Here is a 20,801-nt window from a genome sequence, read left to right on the forward strand (position 1 = left end):
GTTTCCTGGTCGTATTGACTCTAATGTGCAAATGAAATTTAGCGCTGCCAAATGCGAAATAAATTAAAGCGGACCACTGCAGAGGCAACTCCGAAAGGGTTGCGCCGCATAGCGAGGGCTATTAAAATATTTTACAAAATTAACCCTTGGTCACCAGACAGAGAGAAAGTCCACGAGGAGTGCAGCGGGTGTTAATTTATGTGGCTGCAACTACGATTCCATCGATGCAGCGTGCCCCGAAACTGTGCAACTTGCAACATAACGGGTACATACACATATATGTTTGTATGCATATCTGTCTGGGGATGGACTACCTTGGACCTGGCCAGAGTTAATGCAGCAGGAACAGAAACAGAAACAGGAGCTGGAGCTGGAACAGGAGCTGGAGTCGTGTTTGCCTGTTTGCTGATTAATTGCAAATTGCAGGGGTGTCTGCCTGGCAAACCACATTAAAAGGTCACGGAAAGGAACGACGACGACGGCCACCCGCCCCAGCCGCCCATCGTGCATCGATCCTGGTCCTGCGTATTTCTAGTTTATTATTTTCAGACGCTGTTCGCCGTTCGTCCCCCGTCATTTATGCAAAGTGGCGCACCAGGAGCCACTGCCCGTGCCCCCACTCCCCCACACAGCCCCGACTCCCCAGCGAGTGCCAATCCCTGCAGCGACGTTTGCACCTTTGATGTGCGCTCCACATCGACGACAACCTCGAGAACGATGGCTGGGTTGAGACTGGGCTAAAGGGTGCGGATGGGAGCACGCAGCACTTTCATCATTTTGGCTTTTGCCATTTGCGCTAGGGCGCCACTTTTGACCACTTGAGGGCAGCAAAAGGAGGTTGCCACTTGGCCGGCTACCGTTTGCCATGCCATGCCATGCAGTTGGCCCCCCAGCTGCCACTGGCAGTGCCACTGGCTCTGCCACACCCGCTGTGCTGGAGTTGGAGCCGCGCTTCAGGTCACTCAGTCAGGCGCTCCAGCAAAGTGTTTTGTTTGGGCTGCCAGCCGTCTATTAAGCCACGTTAACCCCTTGTTTTGGCTCGCTAGCTTTTGGTTCTGTAGCTTTTGGCTCCTGGCTCCACTGCCAATTGTTCGTTCCACTTGATGTTGCCCCTGATTAACTCGATGCCCCTAAAAATTCGATATAAACAAGCTGGCTTATGGCTTATACATAGATATCCTTTGGAGGAAGCACAAATTTGTCTAGCCCGCTTTTAGGGCCAGCGGAAATGAAAACTCTAGCGGAAGTGCACAGGCCAAGGCAACTCTGGCTCCCCGATAAGAACTGCGATATATCAAGCCGATCGGGGAATTAAACGTCAGACATACACACACACACACACACACACACAACTACACTCTCTCGCCACAGACCAAACCGAAGCGGAAATCTCGAGTCCCAGGCAATCTCAGCTTTTTCTCTCTATCGCCGCCGCCAGACAGTGTAGGGGCCAGGAGCAGCAGCAGGGGCCAAAGAGGCAATAGAAGTGGTAGGCAAATGCATTCATTAATAAATTATCGGACCATACAAAACCTCAAACTAAAACAGAGCAGAAAATACCAGAGAAAAGAGGACGAGCAGTGGAGAGATGGAGACAATGTACACAAAACCGCCGCAGCCACCAACGACAACAAGGAGTGGAGTCCGGGTTCTGGCTGAGGTGGCTGGGCTGGCTGGGGGATGCTGGGGTATGGCGATATCATTACGTAAACGTAAAACTTCCGCCTTAGAAATTCAATTAAACTAATAAATTTTCCATTATCCTTATCGATGGCAGCAAACCGAACAGAGCAGAGCAGAGCAGAGTGAAGGAGAGGGGTTGGAGTGGAGTGGAGGCTGCAATTGATTCTTTGTGTGTGTGTGTGTGTGCCATGGCAGCAGTACCCGCAGCAGCAGGAATGGGAGAGCGCAACTGAAGATGGGAGACAGAATTTAAATTCGTCTAAAAGCAAACATTAATACACAAACAACAGGAGCGGGCTACACACACACACACACACACACACATGTGTGTAAAAATAACAGCAACAAGGACAACAAATAGCAACAATTTGCATAAATTAAAACTTAAAATCAAGCAACAGCGATAGGGAACGAGCTACGAGATACGAGCTTGGAGATACGAGATACAGTGGGTATGTGCAGTAGATAAATCGAATGGGAAACGGATATTGGTTGACTAAAACCCAGCCAGAATCGTTGCTGCAATTAATATCTATCATTTATCGACTGAATTTGGCTTTGAGAATATTATTTCCACTCTCAGATCGAGTTCCATTGCCATGGATACTTCAGATATGATAAAATGTCTGATTTAAGCTGCTAATTGGTCCAATTAACGACTATCGAATGGCAGCCATTATCATTTATCGAGGGGTAATCGTCTTGAGCCCATTGTGTGGCGCCCAATGTGGGCTGCAACACTGCCCCACTCCTTTGCACGCCCCCTGCTTTCTGGGCTACAAATTGAAAAATGCCAAACAACAAGGCAGGGAAAGGCGACTCCGAGTGGGCGTTGGCGTTGTCCTCGTCCTCGTCCAGCCAGAAGCTTCCTCGGTAACATTAAAGCATGTTGCATTCATGTACGGCCTGGACAAACACTCCAATCCACTCCACTCAGAGTAGCAGAGAGAGAGAGGGCCAGGGCCAGGGCTGGGGCCGGGACCGGGGCCTGCGTTGTCCATTTAAATTTTGAGCATATTAAAGGACACAACATTTGCATAGACCAGCGGCTAAAGGGCCGGCAGGGGTGCGGTCTGCTGCGGTGGTGGCAGCTACTCCAAGTAAATGCGACGGCGACATGCCTCAGCTCCGGTTTTTTGCATGTGCAACACCACAGAAGCAGTGGCTGTGGCAGTGGCAGCTCCAGAGCGGAGGCAGCAGCTGATTTCTTTGTCAGGACACACCAAACAGAGCGGAGAGAGAGAGAGAGAGAGAGAGCGGGGCAGAGAGAGGAAGAGAGTGCGACAGAGCTGTAGTCCTGGGTGGCTCCTTCCGCTGTGGCGGCAGGACAAACACGTAAATTAATCTGACAAGTGATACTTCTGGCCTCGGGCCTCAGGCCTTACCCCATGCTTGTGGGGAGGTGTGGGGTGCCGTCAAAATGTCGCTACCCCGGACAGCAGCCATGTGGCAAGCTTGAAAGTCCTTTGGTTCCACCACACACACACACTCGCAGTCACACACACGCACACAGGATGCCCCCAGAACAATGGCTGAATACCGCCTGCTGCCGCCTGCCGCCTGCTGGCTGCTCCCTGAGCTGACTTTTTACTCGGCTGCCAGTTGATGAGACGCTGACGTCGACCAGACACACGGCCAGGAGAGCAGACCCGAGCAGAGCACCAGAACAGCAGAGCACCCAAGGCTCCACCGCTCCAAGGGTGGCAGTGGCAGCCACTGAGGTAGGTCCGGTTGCTGGGAGACGGGAGGTGTGGGGCTGCCCACTTTTATTTACATGTATTGCAGTTATTTTGTATGTAATTTATTTCTCGGCGGACCCGGCCAAGTCCTCAGAGTGCGTTTCCTGACCTCTCTTCCCCCCAGGCTTCGGTTTTTGTTTATTGGTTTTTCAACTTGGGGCCTTTATGCTCCTTCCTTTGAGTCCTGTCCTGTCCTGCCCCTCCCGCCCCTCCTCTGCATACCACTCTCCAATCACCATTCTCCACTTGCCATCGAAAGTACAGTGCCTCCTGGAGAGTGTGTGCTGTGCTGTGCTGCTGCTGCTGCTGCTGCTGTGTGTCTGCAAAGCGCTTGACGTGGCTGGCTCTGGCGGTCAAGTTTGAGTTTTGGTTTTAATGGCCAGAGACGTCGGGGCCTCGGACAGTGAATTGGAGTGGAGTGGAGTGGAGTGAAGTGAAGTGACCACAGCCGTGCGTCAGAAGGGCGCGTCAGCTGTGGCAAAGAGGGATTACGGCCGAGGACTCCATTGGCAATGAGGTTACCCAAAGTAGATGAAAACAGCTACCCGATTTCCATTTAGCCCAATTTTTCTCTTACAAGATGGTATCCAAGCTAAAGAGAGTCAAATGCTAAATTGTGGAAGCTGCAGAATGTTTTTTTTTTCCACTGGCAAAAATCTCCTAAAAAGTGGATAAAAATGCAGATATTTATTTTAAGCGAAGTAATTTTTAAATCGAAGATTTAAAGTGCTTGGAAAGCCAGAAACTCTTTCCCTTTTGTCGTTTATAATTTAATAATCTCCAATCAAACTCGTGCCAGGGTTATACATTTTTATAAATCACTCAAAAATGATTTCCAATGGCAATATTGGGCTTCATTCAAGGCCTAGAATATACACAAATTTTGGGCGAAAAATGTCTGAAAAATGTGCCTTAAAAATACATATTTTCGGAGTTTCATCTGACTTTAATTAAGTCCAATCAGCTGCAGTGTAAATTGATGAGAGTAAAACTTAAAATTCAGTAATCGCTTCGTTGCTGTCTGCTCGGCAATCAATTAATATTTCTTTAAGCAAATTTACAGGCAAAGAATTTTTAATATTTCCGTTGAATATGCAATGACAGCGGCAAAAAAATTGAAAGAAGAGAGAGAGAGAGAAAAAGCGAGTGAGAGCGAGAAAGAGATGTTTCGCCGGCACACTTCGCTGGTCGTTAATCAATTAAAACATTTGCAAAATTTGCATAAACATTTTCGCCGGCGCTGCTGCCATAATTTTTGCACTTGGCAGCTTCACTTTGTTTACATGGTGAATTCTGTCGTCCCTCGGAACCCCGCCTCCTCCTCCTGCTTCTCCTGCTCGTATCGGTCCCTGTCCCTTCCTGCAGCCAATTTGCAAATGCGGCAAACAAAAATTGATTAAAACATCACGTAATCGCAATCGCAGTCATCGTCATCGGACTTGGGGCTGGCTGTGGCTCTCGGAGGCACTTGGCCACAGCTCGAGCTCGATGTTCGGGCGGCGCCAGCCCTGACATGGCATGGACATGACGGGCGATCTCTCCATGGCACAGTGCACGTACGCATGTGGTTACCCGGACCCAGGCTGGCACTCTCTCTCTCTCCCTCTCTCTCTATCTCTCTCCATATATGTGTCTCTCTGTGTCGTTCTCTGGCCTATGCCTTATGAATATGAATTCAAATCATTTCAATTGAATTTCTGCGAATTCGTAGTTGATTCAGCGAGGAGCGAGCAGCGGCGGGCCAGTGCAGTGAATTCAAATCGAGCCAATTATTGGCTCATACTACTTACATACAAATATGGGAATCGAGTCTATTAAGAACCGCAAACATTAATGACAAATTGCGCATCGATGATGTGGATATGTGGACCAGCCACAGTGACTCACAAACCAGAGTAGCAGAACCTGACATCTTATCAACATGGCCATAAATAAGGGAAAGGGACACATCCACAACAGTTCCCAAAAATCTGGCAATTCCGTGGTGCCCTGCCCAGCCCTGCCTGTCGCAACCTGGTCGAACACCGCAGACAGGGACACCGTAATTCTTTGTTGCAGTCTTCATAAATTTCATTTTTACATGCGGCCCCATGTCAGTGCCCTTGGCTGGGCAACAGTCCCCTCCCCACTGGTCTGGCCAAATATGCTTAATGACTTGTTTGTGTGCTGGATTAAATATAAATTATATTTCTGCCATCCATGCGAGAAGTGAATCGTCCCTGGAGAGAGGACAGAGGACAGAGGAACGGAACCCGTTTGCTCTGCGGAATGATTAAAATTTCATTCCGAAGAAATTTTTTTTGGTTTGTCGCTGCAATTGCCGATGAGAAACTCTCTGGTGAGTTATGGCGAAAGAGTGGAAGATTTAAGACTCCATCCATCATGGGAAATGGAAGCTATTTGCACACACCCACACACGGGCCCCTCCACCCACGTACCGATAGATTTCCATGGGCCAGCGTATGAGTGTATCTGGGTCAGAGTGCCCCTGATTGATAATAAATATGAGAATGTACGTTCCCCATACGTATAGCATGTAAAAATGGAATCGAGTCAAATGTACTTGAGTATTTTAATTAGTCTTCTCTTTCTGCTCCCGCCCCTCCACAAGAGGGCAATATAATTGCCTCCAATCGGTGACTTTGGATTGGATTTGATTGCTCAAGTAAATAAACCAGCAGTCGAGCAGCAGCAGCAGCAGCAGCAGCCTCTCAGCGCAGAGTTCTGTGTGTCATTTGGTTCAATCAATCAAGGGATTTGGGTTAGCATAAGCATTGCTGGGCCCAGAAATATTCCGCAGATAAATCAAGTGGGAAAGGTTGCACATAAAATATAGGAAGAAGAAAAAAAAGAACAGAATTAATTCGCAATGAAAATGTGCGAAAAGATGCAAAGTGCTGGGATTTGTAATACAAAATTGACCAAAGCATAAGTTTAACGGTGCGACTACGAAATATGTGGGCAAATAAATAAAACACACACAAAACCGAAAAAAATAGAAGAAGAAGCAGAATGAAACATGTGGTAGCATGTGGGTTACGGTAGGCGGTGGAGCTCCTCCTCCATGTGATATAAATGTGATGTTGTTTGTCCTGGGCCATGCCTCAGACGATGACAGGAAACTGTATGAAATTGCTTCAGGCCACCGGCCCACCCCACCCACGGGTTGAACTTGAGAGAGCGGCTGCCCTGCCATCCGATCAATATTTCATGTAAAAGTTTTTCAAAAAATAAAAATCTCTCTCCAGAGCATGTTTATGAAAATGCAACCCGGAAATCGAATGTCTGTCAGGGGCAAGAACATTTCTATGAACTCTGCTTTCGGTGGGAAAATCGGGAGAGTGTGGGTTGTGAAATAGCGTTGGATAGTGGCCTGCTCAGTCCTCTGCAAATTATGCAAATAAGTCAGCAGACGTGCAGGAAGACTCCTCCTAGTGGACCCCCAAAATGAATCATATGCCAAAAGGCATTTGAAGGCCTCCGGCTTTTGTAATGGGTCCTTTGGGTCCACCTACTGTACCTCCTGCCTGTCTGCCTCGACATGGCAACATGGCGTATGCGTAACACAGCATTAGACACTCGAAAATGCATGGGGCTATGGCCATGGCCATGGCTGAGGAGAAAGTTTTCTGCTCGTGTCTGAGGGCTGTCAATTTCAGTTGCCGTCTCCGACTGTGTCCGGACTTGGATCTCTGTGACTTGGCAGATGATTTTCCCCAGATTTTCCCAAGTAGAAACATTTGTCTCGTCTGCAGGGCGGTGACGGGGACGGGGTCGGGGACGTGGTGGTGCGTGGACTGTGATCAAAGCAGCATCTTACCCTTACCTTGCTCGTATCGCAAATGAGATATACAACTTTGGGGACACTCACCTGCAAGGAGATAGATACAAAAAAAAGATGTTAGAATCGTCGTGGGCCACACATGCGATAACTTAATCTAGCCCCGTCCCGCCCAACTCTGACTAATCCCTGACCACAGGCGGACTTACGTCGGGTTTAATTAACGATGTAGGCGGGGACCGGACTAAACTTGGCCGGAACACAACTTGGGCGCATAAATAAAGGCCTGAGCTCGGACTTAAGAATGCTAATGATGTCCTCGAGCCATCGAGAAAGCTACCTACCTCCCTCCCTCCCTGCTCCATGTTCCGTTTCAGCTTTCAGCGCCTGGCTAATAATGCTTTGCATATAATCAAGCAGCCCATGCCCATGCATGACCCTTCTCCATCTCCGTCTCAGTCTCAGTGCTAATCCAACAACTTGACTGCCATTACCCCTGGAATCGGAGCAGACGGAGACATAGATCCATAGCGATGTATGGAGAAAGGGGAGTGAGGAAAAAAGCGTTCATTTGCTCAATCGTGCACTCGAAAATGTCAATTTACATTTGCGGACTGGCAGCCAACGCACTTCTTCCCTGGTGCCGCCACCCTAATGGGGAAAACTGAGACCCACACCATACGCAGTCCCAGTCTCAGGTCCCAAGTCCCAGGTCCCAGCTCCAGCTTAAGTTGACTTTAACGCCTCAATGCATCCAACTAGAAGCGTCCGATGGATGAGCAGGAGAAAGTCCCTTTTTTTTCTTTTCTTTTTTTTTTGTGGGCAGCATCAGGAAAAAGTAAAACTTTTTATTAAAGTCAGCAAAAATTGTTGAAACTCGTTTGGGTTTCGGATTTCCATTCTCCAACACTAGAGTTAGCCCTGATCCCTCTGCTCTGATTCTCGTCCCTGGCCCTGCTCTCCATTTCTCTCTCTCTCTCTGTGTGTGTGTGTGTTTGACAATGTGGGCGTGGCACTTGGACTCTCTCTAGTCTGTTGCTTTGGTCAAGTTAATTTGTATGTGTGGCCGTAAACTTTTGCCAGCTTAGACTTTCCAACACGCCCCATTGGCCAGTGGGTAGTTGGGGGCGGAGATGGACAGATGGATTGCCTGAATGAATGAATGAGTGAATGGTTGGGAAGCAGCAGGAGCTGGTGCTTTCCCCTCTTCATATCTCAAATGTCCAGTTCTGGATGCCGTTCACAATGTGTGAATTTTGTTGGCTTATTGCTTTTCTATGCCGCATAATTGCTGACTTCTTTCACACATTCACACACATCATTGCACTGGTCAGAGGATTTGGAAGTTTGGGGTCTACAACAGGGCTATGTGTGTGTGTGTGTGTAAGGATGTGCTTGGCGACGTTTTGTCCTTGAGCAGGGCGCATAAATCATAGAGCTGCTGCAGAGCCAACCGAAATTTATGCTTGGCTGCATTTTTGCTGCCCCACCCACGCCGGGGCACGAGAGGCTTGGCCCAGTGGGCAGCTGAGATAACACAGTGGAGGCAGCGGGTCCGGTGGGGTGCGGTGCGGTTCGTTTTCGGTGGGAAGCAAATCAAGAGTAACAACTGGACGGAAATCGTATTTCAAATTCAAAGATGTCGGATGTGTTTATCTGCCTCTTCCCTTGCCCCCTACCCCTTGGTCCGTTTCCTCGTTCCTCGCGTTACCCCAACGGTATTTTCGCACCTTTCAGCGCTGAGCCACTGGGAGTTGCCATCGCTACGCGCGATGCGCTGCCAGGGTGACCATCGCTTGTTATGCAAACAAATTCGCTGCCTGCCCCAATGGAGAGTTGCCACAACAACCCGTGCCACACACGCGGGTGGGTTCCTCTGCAGCTCCAGGCCTCATTCTTGTACACCCAGCTCCCTGGGCGCGTTGCAAACATTTTTACACAGTTTTTTTTTGTTGGCCTAATCATTGACCAGCGATTGGGCCGAGGATGCCTTGCTTCTCCGCCTCCAATGTGCGTTTTGTCAGCGCCGAGTCGCAGCTGAGGGAGAAATGTGAGGAGCTGCGTGCGCGGGCCAGGGCGCAGACGGCCGCCTATCGTCCGCCGGCGGGCGGATTTCGACCCACCACCCAGATGGGGGGTGGTGCAACCTTCCGGCGGCCCTTCGATCAGACGGTGGCCTACGACCAAAAGCAGCTGAAGCGAAATGAGCGCGACAGGAAGCGCAACCAGGGATCCAAACACATCGTGCTGCGACCCAACGATCTGAGGCGACTGAAGGAGCAGGGCAGGGTGGTGACCGTGCAGGAGAAGCTGCTGGAGATCGACCAGCAGGAGGAGGATCACCGCCAGCAGCTGCAGCTGGTTGAGGAGACGAGAAAGCGCTACAAGGCCATCGATAAGGCGCGCCAGGCAATGGCTGGGGAGGACAAGATCAGCGGCGTGGAGAGCGAGATACTAGAGGAGCGGGGCTCGGTGCTGAGTCGCGCCTTTCTGGCCAAGCAGGAGCAGGAGGAGGAGGTGAAGCAGATCAACCGCATGATCCTCGATGCCAAGTGCAAGGCGGTGCGGGAGGCCCAGATCCAGGAGAAGTATCTGCTGGCCAAGGCGCTGCGCGAGGACGACGAGCGTCTGGCCCGCATGGTCAACGAGGAGGCGCGCAAGGCGCTCAGCGCCGAAGACGAACGGGAGCGGCTGGAGATCGAGAAGCGGGCCAAGTACGCCCAGGAGATCCGCCAGCAGCTGAGCGAGCGCGAGAATCGCCGCTACCTGGAGGCCAAGCGGGTGGCCGAGGAGGCCAAGGACATCCGCAAGGCGACGGAACTGTTGCGCGAGGAGGAGGAGCGCCAGCGCAACTTTGTGCACGTGCGCAAGCAGCGCTTTCGCGAGGAGCTGCAACGGATCCGCGACATGTCCAATGTGTTCAAGACCCTGCTGACGGAGCAGGAGCGCCTGGCCGAGCTGCGGGTGATGGCCTACATGCGCGAGAAGCAGGAGAAGGAGCGCCAGCTGAAGGAGCTGAAGCGGCTGGCCAAGAAGGATTTCGAGCGCCGACAGCAGCGCATCTTCACGGTGGCCGCCGAGGCCATGGAGACGCGCCACACCAACGAGGAGCTAAAGTATTTGAAGGAGCGCGACCGTGTGGAGCGTGAGTACCGGCAGCGGGAGAAGGACGCGGCCATGGCCAAGCGGGAGAAGGAGCGCGACCTGCTCGAGTCGCGCGCTCAGCAGGCGCAGAAGATGAAGCACCGCCTGGCGCTGGAGATCGCCCACGCCGAGGAGGAGTTCAACAAGGTGATGGAGCGCATGCGCGACGAGGAGGACAAACAGAAGGCGCTCGATCGTCAGCGCGACTCGCAGCGTCTGGTCTACCGCAAGGATCTCAGGCAGCAGATGACCGACAAGGCGGAGGAGCGCCGTCGCCTGGCCAAAATCGAGGCGGATCGCGTCCAAAAATGGCTGCAGCAGGAGCAGCAGCGCGACGCCAACATAAAGCAGGTGATCAGCTGCAAGATTGCGGCCATGCGGGAGAACTGCCTGCCCGAGAAGTACTTGAAGGAGGTGGAGAAGCAGCTGAAGAACATCCAAGGCTCGCGCAATCGAATACGCTGAGGCGGGCTGCGAGGTTGCATAGCTTCGGGCGCTGGCTGTGAGCGGTAGTGGGCTTCCAACCGGGTGCCCGAGAGTATGCTGGAACGTAGGTTAAGCTGGTCACACTACTCCCCACTACAGTAGGCACCTGCCAGTGGGAAATTCCCAGTGAATTTGAATAATAAACGAATTGGGGCATACTTCAAGCTGATATCTATTATTTTTGGTGCTCTTAGCGCGGCGAGATCTCCAAAAAGTCCCAAAAAGGTTCCAATAAAATTTAATCCACAGCCCGAAAGTATGCCATAAAACTGCAAACGCCACAAAAGTAACTGCCGAAGCGAAATCAAGGCCTCCCCATCCCCTTTGTTGGTGATGATGCGACATTGTTGCGCGTGCGGCAGAATCCAGGGGAGTCTCTGTGCCCCCCACACACATCACGCTAATTTCTAACTATGTGGGCGTTTAGCCTCCTTTCTTCGCTGTCCCAGAGTACCCCCACCCTGCTCCAAGGGGGGGGACTAGCACAAACAATTACACGAGACGAAAAACTACGGCCTCAGCTCGGTGCCACACGACGAATGCCATGGAGGAAAAAGTGGTAGCCAACTTTTGGCTACAATAAAATTTTATTATGCCACACACATACGCAGCAGCCAGCAGCAGCCAGCAGCAGCAGCAGCCAGCAGTGGGGCACCCAGAGGCAGCTACGCACACCCACACACACACACACACACATGTGCAAACAATGGGGCAGACGAAGATGGAGCTGCCGCTGAAGATGCCACCGACAACGGCAACGACGAACTCTTGTGCATGGTTCAATTATCGTATTTCATGATTCGTTAAATTTTCGCATACGCCAAAAAAGCAAAAAAATACTCCTCTCCATGCCACCCACCCACCAAAGAAAAGCCATACCAAAGAACAGGTTTTCCCCTGGCAACCATTGTGAAGACAGACCCAAGTCGAGGAGATTCGGAGATTGGGAGGCCTGCCTTCGGGTCTGACTCTGAGTCTGAGTCTGGGCATGGGTCTGGGTCTGGGTCTGAGCTTGGGGATTGCCTGCCACTCGCATATGGCAGTAATAATTCCAGTGACAATAAACGTTGTCGTATTTACAAGTACCCGCACACACACAGAGGCACACACACACACACACACTTACGCACACACTGACATGAATTGATGAGAAAAGTTTTTGAGGAAATGTCAATAGAGAAGCGGAGACAAACTATGCTCCGATGTGCGAGGCAGTCTGACAAGCACAGTGGCACGAAAGTGATGCTTATGGAGTGGAAAAAGGCACTCTCTACACTGTACTACACTGTACTGCTAGCAATGCCAATACTCTCCGGAACCTACTGTACTCCAAACAATGTCAAGCAGTCTGCAAGGCTGAGCCATCCATCTATGCTGTGCCAACAGAGAGAGAGAGAAAGAGAGAGACAATTCCTACCCCTACGTACTCCACTGTACCACAGCATGGCATCTTTGGCATTTATAAATATCGTGCGAGTACGAGCACCAGAGTATGCCTGAAAGGAAAAGGTAAAAAGCCAAAAAAATATCGATATTGTAATTGGAAAAATATAAGATGCAGCTGCTGCATTCATACCCATTCCCCATGCCCATTTGCCATTCGATATCAGCCCAACTAACCCACCGAAATGTATTCGCAAGATTGCACACAATTGTTTTGTATTAGCAAAGTGATTTGGATCCGCCTCGGTATCGGTATGGCTTGCCTTTGGCTTGGTTTCCTTGGATTTTATTCAGTTGGTTTCGGTTTGGTTGTACCTTCGATATGTGTGCTTAAAAATAAATTGCTTGGCTTTAGTTTTGCGTTTTATTTCTATGGCTTTTCTTTTGTAGTAGTTTGCGGTGTGCCATTGGTATCTGCTGCTTCTGCTGCTTCAGCCGCAGAGCAGAATTTTCCGCCTTTTTCCTTTGTTGTAGGTAGTTCAAAGCGGCCCAAGACAGATAGCTGAGCGGTTTCTCTGTGCGAGTATCTGCAGCTAAGTACATCCAATCCGATATCTAGGTGACTGTGTAATGGGTCTCAATTGCGCCCCAAATTTAAGACATCAATCGAGGAGCTCCGCATTTGCATATCAATATGTGGGTGAGTGTGAGAGGGGGAAATCAATATAAACGAGGAAGCCGCTTGATTGGACGGCCGCTGACGGGTAAGAGGTGTCTCCGCGTAACTGACATCCAGTGGAGGTCACCGTCAGCGGCAGCAGGAAGCTGTGCATTGAGCGACAGATTGAAAGGGGGGAGGGCCAAAATAGCGAATTATAAATAGACAAAAATTCGTTTTAATTGAAAAAGGCAAATCAATAAAGTTTTATAGGGAAAATTCTCAATAATTGAATAGAGCGTATCATGATTGATTGCTGCACTTGCCACCTGCCTAAGCTGGCGCCAGATATCTTTCAAAATATTCAGCGAATGCGTACCAGGAAACCAAATTCAAATTCAGCCAAAGCAAATTCCTATCAGTGTGAATATTTTCTCCTGGGGGTGGTTGGGAGGAGAGGAGTGAAGCCTTTGCGATTATGAAATATATAGCATCGATTAGATACGAGACATATACAATTAGTGGGGGCCCAAGACGGTTTTTGTTTGGACTCCCCTTGGCTGGAATGTCGACAAGGGGCATTATGACCACAATTACACATTTATTTAGTATTTATCATGCTATCTATCTTTATTATCTATCCGTTTTGTATCGCGGTGGTTGCGGCGGTCTCTGCCTTATCTCTGGCCTTTGTTTATGGACAACTTGCGCCAGCAGGTGCCATAAGACGGTGCTTCGATAACAGTGGGGGCTTCCTGGAAATGTGGCGGGAGAGTTGCCAATACTTGTAGAAATTTAATCGATGTGGAATGTTTGGGTCAAGAGAAAATACGAAAATATTCCACGCCAGTCGAGAGCCACCAGCCACGAGCCAGCCACGAGAAACCTTCGTAAATCACTTAAGTAATAAATATTTATTCAGCTTCGAGAGCACAATAACTTAGATTAAACAAAATCTGTCAAGGGCTAACTCATTAACACAAAACAAATAATAATTATAATAGTAAACTTGATTAAATCGATTTGCTCATAAATCTTGCGCCTCTCTTCATTTTTTTGTTGTTTTTGTAGTGGTGAGTTTTTATTTATTTTCTTGTAATGCATTATCGTACTGGAAACTATGCAGCAGTGCAGCCAGCAGCCAGCAGCCAGTCACCGCTGGCAGTGCGGTCGACGTCGCTGCCAAGAGATTGTCGCAGCTGATTGGGGCAAGCTCCACGTTGGCGGTCTGCCCACTTCAAAAGCGGCAACGGTCAGCGACAGAGGCAGCAGCAGCAGCAATTGCGGTAGCTGCGGCAGCAGCAGCGACTGCGACGTGACTGCAGCATTGTTTACAAAAAAAAAAAAAAACAAGTTGAAGAAGGGGTACGGGTCCGGGTACGGGAGCGGGTGGTGTTGGTGGTGGTGTCGGACTTCCAGTAGCCACCGCCAAGATATAAAGCGGCTTGATCTTACTCTTAACGGCCGAGTCGAGCCGGCGACCATGGGACAGAGCGTAGATAAACGAAAGTGCTTCCGAAATGCTCAGATAACTTTAAAAGCGATTCGATATTCGGGTTTTCTCTCTGGCATACAGTGCCCAACGAATCTGGGATTGTCCCACTGTGCAGTCGCGTCCCATCAGTACCCAGTATATCCCATTGAACAGTAAATAAAGGCAGGCAGGTGTTTAGATATTTTTAAGCGATTTGACACTTGGAGTTCAGGTACACACGATCGATCGATCAAACGATTTGCCACTGTGCAGCTGGTGGGTTGCCAAACCCACTCATAGCTGCCGCCCAGAGCGCGGAACAAGGAACAGGAATAGACGATCAATAGATCAAAGTTACGGGTGCATCACTACCTTAGTTCTCTATGTCTGCGTGTTCCACTGTGCGGCCGCTGCCGGACCAAATTGATGCATTGCTCGTTGCACAATTTGTCGCCTCGGATTTCGTAAATCGCCCAGACGGGTGCGGTGTGCTGGGTGCGGGGGCAGGTGGCCATATCAGGTAAAGAGTGCGCCGCGCGCTTATCACATATTTTCTGTTTACTTCGATTTCTAAATGGAAAAATAGTCGAAATAGCAGCCGGCAGTACCCAATGCGAGACGATAAGCCTAATCACATCGGCTCGCCAGATTTCTAGCTCTCTAGCTCTCTCTATCTCTCTCTCTGTGGATTGTCAGGCTTCGGTACGTCGGCTTAGACGACATTTGACAAGTCGAGTGCAGAAGGTGACGGTGTTGTTGATGTCCGCGATGTGTGCGGCTTATAGACATCATCATCGTCATCGGTATCGGAATTGGAATTGGAATTTGAATTGTGTATATCGTCCAGCGGTGTGGTGGTTGTCATCGTGGCAGAGGCAGCCGCTGCCAGAAAGTGCACCTTGGTGGATGTGTTTGGATTATTATTCTCGGCCATCAGCTGATGGAGGTGATGGTGGTGACAGCCGCTGCTGTAGCCGAGGGCGGTCGGACAGGGCACTCCGGTGCGGGGCCGCTGGGGCCGCAGCATATCGCCCACATAGATGGCGGTGATCGCGGCATAGACAACGCCCAGCACGGCGCCGGCTAGAACGTCGGACCAGTGGTGCCAATAGTCGGCCACGCGGCTGAGCGAGACACACAGGGCGGCCATTAGCAGTAGGAACTGGACAATGTGTCGCAGCACCCGAATGCTGCCCCGTCCCTGCCACACACTGTGCACGTAGAAGGCCAGCAGACACATGGAGTAGAAGCTGAGACTGCTGTGGGCGCTGGGGAAGCTCACGTGCAGCTCGCGGATCTGGCGGCCCGAGATATTGAGATTGGAGCAGTAGAACTGCTCCACGTACAGGTCGGCGTTCTGGGGGTCCGAGCAGCTGGTGCCGTCGTTTAGGCGCGGCTGGCAGGCCTGGTAAAAGTGTGGCCTTAGACGTCCCACCACATGCTTGGCCAGCTCCGTGGTCAGGAAGGTGGCAATGAAGCCAAAGCTGAATGTGGCCTGCGACCGCCACAGGTTGCGCAGGTACAGGCGCATGCGGAAGCGCTTGCAGATGCGCATTATCTCCACCACGCTGATGAGGAGCATCGGCAGGAGCAGCTTCATCAGCAGCAGCATCGGCACTGTGATGGTGCACTCGTGGTAGGGATACCGAATGCTCAGATCCGAGCAGAAGAAGCCTCGCTTAAACGTTCGCATTGTCAATAATGCACTTTCGGAGTAAATTCGGAAAAGCTTAACTTCACTTGAATTCATTTATTTTGGTTGGTTTATTTTTAATTTTTATTTTCAGCTTAGAAGCGTTCTTATCGCCTGAGCTCAAGCTGATCTAGTATTTATTATTTGGGGCAGCCAATTTGTTTCTGTTTCGGAGTAGATTAATCAATTTTTTGCACTCGTTCATTCACTTTTGGATTTATTTTCGGCTGTCACACAAATGGCGCATTTATTTATTCCCGAACATTTATCAAGGCGAATGTTACTTTCGAAAAACCTGCGCACGATTTTCCCAGAGTCGAGTTCATAGACAATTTTCTTCTCCGACAGCCTCGCTCTTCTGATTTCGCGCGCGCGAAATTTTCGGAGTAGCGGAATTAAATAAATTAACGTTATGGCCCAGACCAGCTGTCCGTCAGTTTAGACACGAGCGTTTGGCTGTCAGTCACTCGCGTTGTAGTCTCTCCCAGTCGTTCTCCTAGTCTCCTCCTCGCTGGCAACCCATGAACCAGGCAGCGATCCAACCAACGAACGAACCGCTTTGGCCGCACGCTGCTCGAAGTCTATGAAGCGCTCTGGAGCGACGCTGTCGTTTTGTTTGGATCGGCGACGAATGTGACTCCGCTCGCTGAGACTGGGGACTGTGACGCTGCGCTGCCGCCGAGCTGCCGGTAGCGACTGCCGGTCGTACCGTCGATTTTTTTGAACAAGCAAGCTCTTGTCTCTGTCACGGTACACACGGTCTACGGTCTACGGTCAAATGGTATACGGTCTTCGAGCTGAAGAACCCACCACGCCGTCGAAGGTTCCCGCCGCTGCTCTGGCTACATTTCGCATTGATATTGAATTTCAATGGGACTTGTATTCCTTATCAATTCAGCAACGTCGGGGAGACTGTCTTTCGAGTGAGTGCTCTCGTATTTCTTCGCTCCGACCACACTAGCTGCGACACCCCCTCCGACCACTTTCTGATGCTGCTGTTGCTGTTGCTGCTGCTGTTGCTGCTGCTGGCGGGGCAGGCAACAAAGTTTACTAATGAGGAAACTATTGAATTGTTTCAAGGTTTACTCTGCTCAGTTTGTTTAGGTTTGTTTGTCTGGGACTTGGCATTTGCGCATAATGAAAGAGTTGCAGTTGCATTCGCTCGAAATGCGGATGGGATGCCAATGGGAGTGTAAGAGTGGAGGAGTGGCTGTGGCTGGGACTGTGGCTGGGGCTGTGCCTGGTCCGTCTCCTTCGACCATTCGAGTGGGTCATTGCAACGTGACTTAAGTCGGTTGCCACTTGCTGGGCCCTGCTCTCCGTTCGGTACGCTGCGTGCCTTTGTGGCATTTTGTTGATGTAGGTCGTTGCTCGGGCCCAGGCCCAGGCCCCCAATGTGTAAGGCTCGGCTCCCACACTGAATCCGACTGCGACTGCAACTCCAACTACGACTCGGAGGCTGTGCGGTAATGGAGACGACGGCAAACACAAGCCCGAATGGTGAAGTGCATAAACTGTAGCCAGTTTATGGCCACTTTGTATTTACACTACGAATCGAGCTTCTTTATGGCAATTTTCAACTGCTCAATTTACAGGGGAATTGCATTGCTTGCGACTATTTCTGTTAATTTATGCTAATTTCGGAGTCGCCATGAAAGGAAATTACTCGAAATCGGAGGGACAATGGTGCCCCGCGGGCATACTGACAAATGTGCAAGCGGAACAAGAGAACACAGAGCCGTCGTGTTTACAGTTTGTTTTAAGGGATTTTCGGAGTAACTCCGAATTACTCCGAAAGTGTATTTAAGTCTATTAGTGCGTTCTAAGGGATTTTCGGAATTACTCCGAAATTACTCCGAAAGTGTGTTTAATTCAATTTCTTGATTTGTTCTATGGAATTTTTGGAGTTACTCCGAAAGTGCTTTTAAGCCCGTTTAAGGAATCAGCCTAGTTTTATTGGAATTTCGGATAAAAAACTATTCCGAAAAATGTGCAAGATATTTAAGGTATATCCGAAACTACACTGATTTGATTCCGAAACTAGAACGAATACCTTGCCTTGGCCTAATTGTGAAATAGTAGTTCGGATCCAAAACCGCTAACCCAGAAACACTGTAAGCCGATCCGCGCACAGCAACGGTACTGGTGGATACGCCCCCCACCCCTTGTATCTGTATCTACGCCGTAGCCGTATCAATGAACAACCGCAGCACGCGCCAAAAAAACGAGTATTCATGATCATCATGAACGAACAACAAAAACCACAACGCTAAGGAGGCCCCGAGAGATCGAGGGGTTTCTGGTTTTATATGGCAGTGGGGGGAGCTTCTTTAGTGACACCTTCGCTTGAACAGACACTAAATCAAAATTTATTATTGACATAATTTGTTAAATACGCAGATGCAGTGAATATCATTCACGTGTTGCACAAGCCCCACTATGCACACACTCTGTCAGTCAGTCGCAGTCCCTGTTTGCGGCCCCTCCCTGTCTGTGTGTCTGGCGCGGTAAACAACCAGATCTGAGTCGGCAGTTTTGAACGCAGTTCGAGTGACATGAAACTGAGGAGAACTTCCTGTGCAGTCGAAACGAAATCGGTGCAACAAGTGGTGCAGAAACTGCTGCTGGCTTGTTCTTGGCACTTTTTTTTTACTGGCGGGGCTACTGCTACTGTCGCTGACTGATAAGCGGAAGGTGTACGAATTTATTAGGCGAGGTGTGAGCGAGTGTGCAATCACGCTCCCGAGCTGTGACGCAGTGCGCGAATGAGCAACGGAACTACTGATAACGATCCCCCCCCCCACCCAGTGCTGGAGTGAAGTTTTGCAAGTGTCGTCTGTCGTCTGTCGCCCCGAGCCCTGCATTGTGACACTTGGCATTGGCATTCCGCGATTACCATCGCAGGGGAAATCTGTTAGCGCAATCTGCAATTGCAAGACAGTGGCGGCTGGAGATGTTGGATGACAGTCAGGTGTATGGATCGCATGGAATCAACACTTTGGTCAGGAAGCATAAACAAGGGAATGCTAATAACCATAACTGACAGTTATCGATTCGCTGAGGGCAAAACAAATGTGTGGTAGCAATAACTTACGGAATATCTCAAGGTCTGCGAACCTATCCCAACCTGTAAATCCATCGCCGATCGGTAAATTAAACAAAGATCGATCTGAATTGATTTTAATTATATGCACGTGCAATGCACCCAAAGTGCGGGAACCCCAATTAATTAACTGTTCCTCGGAATTGAAAGAATGTTCAGCAAGTCAATAGTCCACAGAAATTAGTCAATTAAGCAGGGTATCTATTGAGGTTGACAGATTGCAGTTGCACTGACGTAACTGATTTCTGATTTATTTCGTATTTATAGAGCTAGCAAAACCAAAGCTCAGATAGGGGAGTTTTCTTTCTAAAGGCTAATCTGAAACTATGAGCAACCCCATACAAATCTCCATTGAATTTCCATAATAATGACTAAATGATCGCGTAAATAGTACTTACCAAAAAATCGTAGAAATAAACACATAATTATTGCCAAAATGGGACGTTAATTTTAAAAGCCAATTACAGCCCGCTCCAGCCTCCTCTGTTGGCCGTTTCAATTAGCAAAGTCATCAAATTAAACAGCGGCAAGAATCTCCAGGCAAAACCAGTTTTTTTTTCTGAGCCGTCCAACGATCAAGATCGATCCCCACGTACAGAGCTTAAAGCTCGCGCAGGCGTCACGAGCCGTGGAGACCGAAGAATGTACAACTGACAGGCGACGTCACAGAGCTGCAGCTGTGTGCCCTGCACAACAGGTGAGGGAATCGCCTGCATTCCGATCTGTTCGGTTCAATCGATGGCTTTGCGTGAATCATCCATTGACACCAACGAAAATGCCCGGTTCGAGCAGCGAAAGAGAAAACCCCCCGACGCTGGATATCGATGTATCAGCGCGGCCACAATTAGCCAGCGGCAAACCGAATTAACACACTTGAGTAATCAACTACGTTGGGTCCAGTGCGGTACGGTACGGTTCGGTTCGGTTCGGTTTAGTTTTCGTTTGTTTTTGTTTTCTTGGCTCGGTTCCACTGGTTGCCCCCACTAGGAAATTATGCACACGCATCCCAAAAATTGCAGCGCAGCAGATGCAGCAGCGAAAGGCGAGAACCAAAGACTCGCTCGCTCGCTCGCTCCCTCGCTCTCTACGCCGCTTGCAAGTAAACCAGTTTGCAACTCCTTTCTCTCTCTCTCTCTCACTAAATGGGTGCTGCTTATCTTTGCTAAATATTTTCTCTTGGTTTGTGAGCAATAAGTGAAACCAGTTTCTCATGCAAGTACAATGGGGTCTGCGCTTCATTGATGAGCAGTCGGGATGGGTATGGGGGGGGGAGAAGGTGCTTATTTTGATAGTTTTCGGGAATTCGAGAGTAATTTGGCGCAGATAATAGAAGAAATATGAGCCAGGCATTCCACTGAGAGAAACATTAGAACAACTCAGAACAGCTTCAATGGATTTCGTCTTTCAATTAGCCGCGAAATACTCGTAGTCAAAAGGTTTTTCTCGACTGCAAATGAAAATGGCTGTGGGCATAAAAACAAATTTCGTTTGTAATTAATGAAAAAAAGCAAATAAACAACAAATGTTTATGGCATGGCGGTGGAATGGATGGGAGGCTTTGGCGTTGCCAAAGCAACCCACAAAACAATACCAACAATAACCGATGGAGATTGGGGATTGGGGAACCGGCGGGCGGTGGCACGCACCCACTTGTGAC

General features: G+C 49.6%; 3 protein-coding genes across 3 annotated transcripts in view; 2 read left to right on the forward strand and 1 right to left on the reverse strand.

Moving 5' to 3' along the window:
- The window catches only part of LOC111072252 (putative phosphatidate phosphatase), a 68,861-nt gene that overhangs the window by 40,747 nt on the left and 7,313 nt on the right, over positions 1-20,801 (forward strand). The window lies entirely within an intron of this gene.
- On the forward strand, positions 9,190-10,907 carry LOC111072249 (cilia- and flagella-associated protein 45). Its single transcript, XM_022363985.2, has one exon. It carries the CDS (start codon positions 9,190-9,192, stop codon positions 10,810-10,812), a length of 1,623 nt encoding a protein of 540 aa, XP_022219677.2. The 3' UTR covers positions 10,813-10,907.
- LOC111072254 (putative phosphatidate phosphatase) lies at positions 14,921-16,811 on the reverse strand. Its single transcript, XM_022363990.2, has one exon. It carries the CDS (start codon positions 16,096-16,098, stop codon positions 15,061-15,063), a length of 1,038 nt encoding a protein of 345 aa, XP_022219682.2. The 5' UTR covers positions 16,099-16,811; the 3' UTR covers positions 14,921-15,060.

Source organism: Drosophila obscura, unplaced genomic scaffold (genome assembly GCF_018151105.1).
Source record: "Drosophila obscura isolate BZ-5 IFL unplaced genomic scaffold, ASM1815110v1 contig_1, whole genome shotgun sequence".
In the NCBI taxonomy this organism is placed as follows: domain Eukaryota; kingdom Metazoa; phylum Arthropoda; class Insecta; order Diptera; family Drosophilidae; genus Drosophila; species Drosophila obscura.